General features: G+C 40.3%; 1 protein-coding gene across 4 annotated transcripts in view; it reads left to right on the top strand.

Annotated features, from left to right (window-relative positions):
• Positions 1-10,463, top strand: part of LOC144968483 (catalase-like) — a 41,158-nt gene that overhangs the window by 17,197 nt on the left and 13,498 nt on the right. For all 4 annotated transcript variants that reach the window (XM_078906906.1, XM_078906905.1, XM_078906908.1 and 1 more), the window contains exons 4-7: positions 93-203; positions 6,831-6,961; positions 9,067-9,297; positions 9,944-10,135. In XM_078906906.1, coding sequence (XP_078763032.1) covers positions 93-203; positions 6,831-6,961; positions 9,067-9,297; positions 9,944-10,135 — 665 coding nt within the window. The remainder of the gene's footprint in view (positions 1-92; positions 204-6,830; positions 6,962-9,066; positions 9,298-9,943; positions 10,136-10,463) is intronic.

Raw genomic sequence — 10,463 nt, 5'->3', positions numbered from 1 at the left:
TGTTTTAACATCACATTTGTGTTCTCTTTCGATATCCATCGATCTCTTCCTACTTTTCAGTATCATACAAATTTACCTCTTTCTTTCTACAGGCGCCTTTGGTCGTTTTGAAGTGACGCATGACATCACCAAATATTGCAAGGCCGAAGTGTTCTCGCGACTGGGCAAGAAGACTCCGCTGGCTGTTAGATTTTCGACTGTTGGTGAGTGAAAACATGGCGTATTTTCATTCTTTTGTCTTTCTATTATCAAACCTATTGGACGAGATCTTGTTAATTGACCGCTCACTAAATCCACCATGCTATAGATAGAATGCGCTTGGCCAAGGAGTTCACAACATTGCCATCCGGAAGTATAAAGGATCAACACACAAACTCTGTGTAACCATGAACGTTTATAGTCAGGTTAATACAGTTTAGTGAGAACAACTCACAAACGCGGATGGCAAAAACAATAACAAAGGCCTGAGTGACGTCATCTGCATACTATCTATAAAACAATGCTTCACGACAGTTCGAATGTCAATATTTGATTAGCAAGCAACGTAAGGAGTGGCACTTCTCAGCAGTGTCTATCCGGTTTCATACAAATTGATATAGTCATTGTGAAAGTTTCACGGATATGGAATTATGAATGTGTGAGCATTTTTTCACGACGTTTTAACACACGTACAGCATTACAATATTGTGAGGCGCCTCAATTCGGGTTAAACCAGATCTAAAAAAGTACATCTAATTAAATTCAACATGATTAGGTTATCAAATTAATGCTTTCTCTCGCTTAACAAACTGAAGTCATTCTTGACATTAAAAAAAAACGAATGAAATTAACCTACGTCTTCTTATATTTTGACAGTAAATTAGATTTTCAATATATATATATATATATATAATATAAATATATATATATATATATATATATATATATATATATATATATATATATATATATATATATATATATATATATATATAAACCAATCTGACATGATTCCGTCTTTTCACGTTGGGTAAACCGATGGTCCATTTTCATGACTTAGACTAGTGCGGGGCGGTCCTTGGCAAGCTTAAGGACCACGGTCCTACGGTCCTTGGGAAATGAAGACCGCAAGGACCGGTCCTTTTCGACATTGAACATTCCTGAGAGACTGTTGGAAATTCGAACCGGTTTGACCTTTGAGACCATGGGATCGTTCATTCTTGAACCGTTAAAGACCGCTACACGATGAAAACCGTGGTCTACAGGAGTAAAACACACGGAGTAGTCACACTCATTTCAAATTGTAACCTAATTAGAGAAGAGGGGTGATGCCTTCTTTATTTGCTCACCGTACTTCATTGTTACTTCGATAATTTAATAAAATTTGAAATTTATCCCCATTAACGGAGATAATGGCATCGCCCAAGGCGTTGATCGAGTTGTTTGTGGCGTTGATACACACACGCAACTCCTACCCCCCCCCCCCCCCCCCCCCCGCCACACACACACACACATTAGAGGGCAGCGAGCATTGAAGAGTAAGAGAGAGACGTGAAGTTATAATAAGAGGGGGTGGATGAGGTAATAAGAGGGGTCGATGGTGACTTTTCGCCAGATCTAACAAACTCAGCTACCCATTCATTGCTGAGTAGACAGGAATTCAGAAAAAAATCGACTGCACCCGGGATCGATCTCTGGCCCTTTGCGTATAAAGAGAGTGCTCTATCAACTGAGCTATCGGGGTCCCCAAATATTCTATTGGACTTTTTTAAAATTCAGACGTTATAACTGGGTTTTTTGGAAGGAAGAAACTAATGAAACTCATATTATTTGATTAGTAAAAACACCAACGAAATTTTAATATTATTGTATTATTTTAAATGACAACACTGCGATAGAAAGGAGTGGTGACAAGAGATGGACAAAAGAAAACAAAAAATCGGATTTGCTACTTGCTAGGTTCGACACACACACACACACACACACAAACACACACATCTTTTGTAGTCACATACATTTCAAACAATAACCCATTAGAGAAGAGGGGTCATGCCTTCACCATAGATCATTGTCATTGCGATCATTATGGTGTAGTAAATTTTGAAATTTACCCCGTATAATGGAATCGTCCAAGGCGTGCGCCTCCTGTTCCCCCCATCTCACACACGAAAGGGCGGTTTGCGGAGTGGAGGTTGGTTGTCGTCTGCCTGTATGGTCGTCTGTGTCGTTTAGTGTATGGCAAAGGGGGGTGGGTGCGATTAATTAAGTGGGATGGGTGGTGATTGGTGGAAGATAGGCAACCGAAGCAACGAATCGCTGGGGCAGGGTTGCCAGTTTGGCATTTTAAATGCCAGATTCCAAAAATCTGGCATTTTTGAAAACCGTTTGGCATTAGAAAAATCATTTGGCATTTGGCATTTTCATTTGGCATTTTCTTTTCTTGTATATTATACTTCAAATGACACCTTTTCTTAATTATTTCTAAACGCGTAAAAACAAACATCTTCACATTTCTTTTTCATTCTTAAAATCCAACCGTGGTGTAGTGGTTTAGCACTCCACTTAGTAGTCAGTAGGTAAATAATTACCCCAACAGGAAATTTCTGCCGTACAACGACAAAACCCCGTATCTTCGAAATTGGGTCAAACAGACATTTTTATACCATTGTGATCAGAATGACACCCTGCATCCACTCACAAAATATTACGAGGCAATTCTTAAAAATAAAAAAGTTAAACATTTTAAAAACACCGTATGTTGCTATTTCAATCAGCTGATGCAGCGACAAAACCCCGTAAGTCCAGTTATACGGGGTTTTGTCGTTGCATTGCCTCGATACGGGGTTTTGTCGTTGTATAACCGGCCGTGGAGTACCGTATAATTGTAAATTCTTCATTAGCTTAATACAGGTCGATCATAAACATCTTCTTTTCATTCTTCTCCTTCATTTTCTTTATCCCTCACCTCCTCCTCCTCCTCTTCTTCGTCCCTGACCTCCTCCTCCTCTTTCTCTTCCCTTCTTCTTCTCTTCTTTTTCTTCTTCTCCCCTCCTCCTCCTTTTCCTCACCCTCTTCCTCTCCTTCTACTTCTTCTCTCCTCCTCCTCTCTCTTCTTCTTCTTCTTCTTCTTCTTCTTCTCTTCTTCTTCTTCTTTCTTCTCCCTTCTCCTCCTCTTCTTCTTCACCATCCCCCTCTTTCTCTCCTCCTTTTCTTCTTCTACTTCTTCTTCATCACTCCTCCTCCTCCTCCTCCTCCTCCTCCTCCTCCTCCTCCTCCTCCCTCCTTGTCCTCCTCCACTTCCTCCAAATCTCCTTCTTCCTTTCTTCTCCTTCTTCTTCTTTTCTTCTTCTCCCCTCCTCTCCTTGTCTCTCCTCTTCTTCACCATCCTCCTCTTTCTCTCCTTCCTTCTCTTCTTCTTCTTCTACTCTTCGTCATCTCCTCCTCCTCTCGTCCTCCCTTGTCCTCCTCCACTTCTCCAAATCTCCTTCTTCCTTTCTTCTTCTCCCTCCTCTCGTGTCCTCTCTTCCTAACCTCCTCCTTGTCTCTTCTTCTTCTTCTTCTTCTCTTCTTCTTCTTCTCTTCTCTTTTCTTCTTTCTTCTTCTTTTTCTCTCTCCTCCTCCTCCTCCTCGTCCTCCTCCACTTCCTCCATATCTCATCTTCCTTTCTTCTCCTTCTTCTTCTTTTCTTCTTCTCCCCTCCTCCTCCTTGTCCTCCTCTTCCTCACCCTCCTCCTTTTCCCTTTGTTCTTCTTTCTTCTTCTTCTTTCTTCTTCTTCTTCTCTTCTTCTTCTTTCTTCTTCTTCTTCTTCTTCTTCTTTCTTCTTCTTCTTCTTCTTCTTCTTCTTCTTCTTCTTCTTCTTTCTTCTTCTTCTTCTTCTTCTTCTTCTCTTTCTTCTTTTCTTCTTCTTCTTCTTCTCTTCTTCTTCTTCTTCTTCTTCTTCTTCTTCTTCTTTTCTTCTTCTTCTTCTTCTTCTTCTTTTTTCTTCTTCTTCTTCTTCTTCTTCTTCTTCTTCTTCTTCTTCTTTCTTCTTCTCTCCTTCTTCTTCTTCTCTCTCCTCCCTTTTTCTTTTTCTTTCTCTCTCTTCCTTTTCTTCTTCTTCTTCTTCTTCTTCTTCTTCTTCTTCTTCTTCTTCTTCTTCTTCTCTTCTCTTCTTCTTTTCTCTCTCTTCTTCTTCTTCTTCTTCTCTTCTTCTTCTTTCTTCTCTTTCCTTCCTTCCTCCTCTTCCCCTCTTCCTCCTTCTTCTTCTTTCTTCTTCTTCTTCTTTTCTTCTTCTTCTCCTCTTCTTCTCCTCCTTCTTCCTTTTTCTTCTCTTCTTTCTTCTTCTTCTTCTTCTTCTCTTCTTCTTCTTCTTCTTTTCTTCTTCTTCTTCTTCTTCTTCTTCTTCTTCTTCTTCTTCCTTCTTCTTCTTCTTCTTCTTCTTCTTCTTCTTCTTCTCTCTTCTTCTTCTTCTTCTTCTTCTCTTCTTCTCTTCTTCTTCTTCTTCTTCTTCTCTCTTCTTCTCCTTTTCTTCTTCTTCTTCTTCTTCTTCTTCTTCTTCTTCTTCTTCTTCTTCTCTCTCTTCTTCTTCCCCCCTTCTTCTTCTTCCTCTTCTCTTCTTCTTCTCTTCTTCTTCTTCTCCTTCTTCTTCTTCTCTTCTTCTTCTTCTTTTCTCTTCCTCTCTTTCCTCCTCCTCTCCTCCCCTCCCTCTCTTCTCTTCTTCTTCTTTCTTCTTTCTTCTTCTTCTTCTTCTCCTCACCCCCCCCTCTCCTTCCTTCTCTACTCTCCGTCTTCTTACTTCATACAAAATATTATCAGTAGTAAATAAATTTGAAAGACTCGATGTAACACTCGGTTCCCAATATATAAAAATATAGGGCAAACGCCGAGATACGGTATAGCACGCGTCATGATGCAACGACAAAACCCCGTATAATGTGAGATACGGTGTTTGCACCACTCCAATCGGATACCGATGCAGTGACAAAACCCCGTATAACAGTAAATTCAGATTTTCGAATAGTACAGGTTTCTATTTTCTATTTTTATACATCAAATGGGATATAATAAAAAAAGAACTTTCGATTGATACCAAATTTGCATCAATTCTCCGCATAGTTATTGTAAACAGTTGAAGTAAAATTTGAAAAGTTTTTCGGCTCTCCTGTAAAATCACGTTTTGCCATTATACGGGGTTTTGTCGCTGTACGGCAGATTTAGTATAATTCAAAAAAAAAAAAAAAAAAAAACAAAAAAAAAAAAAAAAAAAAGAAAAAGAAAAGAAAACACGCAAGCCACCAGGATATGATAGTAAATTGTCTATCAAAAGTGAGTAGTTTTCTTAGTGGGGGTGGGAGTCAACAGGCTTTGGCATCTTTTTGAGTGTTTTGGCATTTTTTGAGTCTTCCCCTGGCATTTTGTTGAAAAATAATCTGGCAACCCTGCGCTGGGGAAGTAGTAGGCTATGGCGCGAGACCGTAGGACCGTGGTCCTTGCAAGGACCGCCCCGCACTAGTTGAAAGGTGATAAGAAGTGAGGACCGCCGCCGATCTTCCCCTATGGGACCGGTCTTCGGTTCACAGCTAAAAGACCGTCGGACCGCGGTCTAGACCGGTCTTCAGCGCGGCACTAACTTAGACCTTTCGGGATATTATGAAATGCCGACAAGGCCTTCTTAAGTACTTGCCTGCCACCCAAGCAATCGCCCGTACCCACCGTTAACTTATAGATAGAATGCGCTTGGCCAAGGAGTTCACAACATTGCCATCCGGAAGTATAACGGACCAACACACAAACTCTGTGTAACCATGAACTTTTATAGTCTGGTTAATACATTTTAGTGAGAACAACTCACAAACGCGGATGGCAAAAACAATAACAAAGGCCTGAGTGACGTCATCTTCGAACTATCTATAGCCTGACACTGGAACCCACCAGGACTTATAGTTTGACGTCATTTTTAAAAAAAGGTTTTTGCACCGTCAAGTGAGAGTTGTCGTTAGTAGTGCACAAGGAAAGAAGTAATTCCATTGGTTGAACTATTGAATACAACTCACGATCTGTTTTCTTTTGTTGCCAAACATAATATGTCTCTTGACGTATTTTTTTTGGTCAAGGTCAGGTTATAAGTTAACTACAGCTAAGAATCAGCCCCACAGTCCACAGATCTTGAGCGTCACTCACAATTTTAACACAGGAGGCAATACGCTTCAACAGTCGTAACGTTACTTCCCTCGTAATGACGCATGGTAACTTAGTAACTAGCTCTAAACTATCGGAACAATGGCGGACGCCCTTATGAAATATTTCTCCGACGAGCATAAACGTGTATCCAGAGGAAAAAAACATTATGAATATGATCATGTTTTGATTTTTATACATTCCGATCACATGACATATGATGTTCTAGCCAGCATGAAGAATAAAAAGTACCGATTTTCTTTGTTTAGAACCACGATGGCCGCCGTTGCTGGGCGACGTGACATCAGACTATAGAATCCAATTTAGGCTGCCATATAGGGGCGATTAGATGGAATGAAGTTGACGTCAGTCGGCTCTTTGTAATCGTTGTTAGACCGCATTTGAGTGATTCGATCTCACTGAACTCCCTCTAACACACCATACACGTTAAAGATCATCCGATGGAAAGAACAAGTGACTGCTTTACTTTAATGCATTGAATCAATTGACAGCAGAGCTGCCAACCCAATGTTTGTTTCAACAACGTGTACAGTGTTGAGTTGTGATGTTACTGCTTGGTTCTTTTTGAACGAGGACTCGGAATATCTCTTCTTCAATAATGATAATAATAATTTCTTCGAGTTCAACGTAATACCATCTATGTTGTAAAATTATATACTTACACTTTCTCTAGGTGGTGAAAACGGATCGGCCGACACAGCCCGCGATCCCCGGGGTTTCGCTGTCAAGTTTTACACCCAGGAAGGAAACTGGGACTTGGTGGGGAACAACACGCCCATCTTCTTTATCAGGGATCCTATCTTGGTGAGCTGTATAATACGATATTTTGGTACATTTATTGATGACGTCATAGTCAAATCTTCCTCTTCGTCGTCACCATCGTCGTCGTCATCATCATCATTATCATCATCTAAAATCTCATCGATCACGACAAGGCCTTCTAAATTATTGTTGTTACCTTGGTTCGGTCATAGTTTAATTAGAAACATATCTATTACTAGTATCTTTTTGTTTCTTTCTAGGAAGGCGTGTATTACGGTTTTCCCCTTCTTCATTACAGTATTTTTGTATATTTTCCAACACCAACTGAAAGAAAATTCTGACATTTTGTAAATGTGACCTACAGCTTCAATCTGGTATTGTGTTGAAGTGAATCAAATGACGACAACTAAATATGAAATTGAAATGGTCAGAGATCTAACATTTTTCTTTTGAAAATTTATATTAAAACTTCTCAATAACAAACCCACACACACGCACACATACACACACACGTTCACGCCTACACACACATACACACACACACACACACACACACACACATAAACACATAAACATTGGCACACGGCATAATCTTGTCTTCAGTTTAAATTCAATTATCACTATCTAAACCTTAACAATATAGTACCGTTTTTAGGCGGAGCTCACAAATTATACCTCTCTTTCTTACCCTTCCTCTGTCTGTCTCTCTCTCTCTCTCTCTCTCTCTCTCTCTCTCTCTCTCTCTCTCCCTCACTCTCACTCTATCTATCTATCTATCTATCTATCTATCTATCTATCTATCTATCTATCTATCTATCTATCTATCAATCTATCTATCTATCTATCTTCTGTTATTCATCGAAGTTGGACATAGATCACCAATCAGTTTCCTCCCTGACGAGCCATCCAACTCCTATGGCTTTCCAATATTTGACAACAATTTAAGTTGCTTCTCTGGTCGCAGATAATGGAATGTCACCTCTTCTTGTGATTGGCCATGAAGATGTTGAGCCATTCAGCAGTCACTCCATACTTTGACAATATCAATCCTCTGTCTTCTTCAGCAGCTCCGCATTTTCTTTACTTGCACTTCACGCTGTAGCATTGTTATCTTTTCATTGGATTGAATTGAATAAATTATTTATTGTCGGTAAAAATACATATAATGCATGTATCTTTTATACACAACTGCAAGTAACAATGACAACAAAATATAAAAGTAATAATTTGAAAAATAATGATGTATATTTTCTTAATAACATCTGATTATTAGTAGCGTATGGCTACACCTCCAAATGTATTTCGTCAACCCAGCTTCTAAAGTCTTCCTCCGCCCTAAGGATGGTTTCGTAGCCACCTTCAAGTTTAGTGACTGGACAGTGGAGGACGATGTGATTGCTGGTCTCTGGGGCTGCCTGACATTTCTGGCAGGTATCACTGTTTCCAAGTTTCCATCTGCACATATTTGATGCAGTTCTGCCATGTCCAGTTAAGAGGCGGTTTGAGGAAATCCAGTATTTCCTGGCGTTATTGAAGGATCATCACGTTGCCGTCGTACAGGAGCTTGTGCGCTGCCATGACCCTGAAGGTGATACCAGCCTAGATCAATTCCTGCTGGAACAGCTGAAGATGAGTAGCCAGACCAAGAATGATCCAAACCGGCGTCCAGACAAGGTTCTTCCTTCTACTGGACCCACACCTCCAACTCAACATCTGATTTAAAATCAGCAAGTCCTTTAAGGCTTTTTTTCACCGACATAAGAATTTTACGTCCAAAATATCTAACCTTCGCTTTCAGTTCAGTTTCACTTATCTCTCGATTGTACTGAATCATTTCCAATGCATTTTTTTGTTTTGTTAATCACATCGTCTGTCCATGGTATACTTAGGAGCAATCCAATATCTAACTCCAGCTAAATCTCTCATCCAGAATTCCCGCGGCCTCCCTCCCTCCCTCCCTCCCTCCCTACCCCCCCCCCCCCCCCCCACTCTCTCTCTCTCTCTCTCTCTCTCTCTCTCTCTCTCTCTCTCTCTCTCTCTCTCTCTCTCTCTCTCTCTCTCTCTCTCGTCTTTATTGTGGATTCCAACAAAATGCATATGGTGACAGCTATATTTATTTTTCAAAATCTTCTCCACTGGGTCCCCAGTTTCCAAGTTTCATCCACACTCAGAAGAGAAACCCAGCCACTCATTGTAAGGATCCTGATGCATTCTGGGACTTCATCTCCCTCCGCCCCGAGACAACGCACCAGGTCATGTTCCTGTTCGGAGACCGGGGCACGCCTGATGGATTCCGACATATGAATGGCTACGGAAGTCACACATTCAAACTGGTCAACCACAAGGATGAGGAATTCTATTGCAAGTTTCATTTGAAGGTAAGCTGATTATGGCTCCTCCTTTTGCAGTGTTTGCCTTCCTGCGAAGTCACTCACAATGCTAAAATAAACAATATCGGTATGCTTTTTTCTCTCGTATTATTCTATTTTTGCTTTGTATGGTATTGGGTCTTCCACAACTTCAGTTTAATGCCTCTCATCTCTGCTTACTAAGTTGAATTTCTATCTTTCAGACATACATTTGTGACCAATCGTTTGAATATGGTATTATTGTCGAGATTATCTTGGTGCTTAAAATTTAATCCAAATCTTAATGATAAAATGTGAGCCAAAAGTAATGACACAATTGATTTGGAGTGGATTTTGTTTATTAACCAGTTAACTGTCGTGCTCTAGAAAGGCACGTATTTAAAAATTTGACCAAAAAACTCGTCCTTCGAATATCGATTGATTTAAATGACACTCATCTTGGTCAAAACTCTCTAACCTGAGTCCTCGCGAGGGTCATTTAAATCGATCGATATTTGAAGGACAAGTTTTCTGGCCAAAGTTTTAAATACGTGTTTTTGCAGAGTATGGCAGTTAACTGGTTAAACGTCATTATACTTAATTTATAAAGTTGGATCATTTATAATACTAGATGGACGTGCTTGGTCACATAATTTGTTTTTGTACCTTTTTCTAGACAAACCAAGGCATCAAAAACCTTCCAGCTGACGAGGCTGATCGCCTAGCTGGCCAAGACCCTGACTATGCGATCCGTGACTTGTACAACGCCATTGCTAACAACAACGACCCTTCCTGGACACTTTACATCCAGGTTATGACTGTGGAAGACGCCGAAAAGAAAAAATGGAATCCCTTTGACCTCACCAAGGTGAGTGGTAGCAGTGGGGGAAGGGGGGGGGGGAAGGAGGGGGTCGGTTGCGATTTTCGGGATGATGGGCAGCAATGATTGACGCCGACAGTCTTTTTAACAAGTTCGATTAATTTAACCCTCTCCGTACCAACCAAAGGAAAATCGTCACATTTGTTATGACATTTCGGGAAAAATCCTGAAAATTGTCGGTAAGGAGGGAGTTTAAAAATAGGAGAGTTAGAATATTTGGCTCCAAAAGGTCGTCTTCGTGACCTTCCCGAGAAGAAAAAAAATACTGAATTATTTTGAAAAACTAAGAACAAAAATCGTTTCCATCAGTTTCTCT

The sequence above is a fragment of the Berghia stephanieae genome, chromosome 3 (assembly GCF_034508935.2).
Source record: "Berghia stephanieae isolate SIO BIC M18660-M18661 chromosome 3, UCSD_Bste_1.3, whole genome shotgun sequence".
Classification (NCBI taxonomy): Eukaryota; Metazoa; Mollusca; class Gastropoda; order Nudibranchia; family Aeolidiidae; genus Berghia; species Berghia stephanieae.
This window is presented reverse-complemented; position numbering and strand designations above follow the sequence as displayed.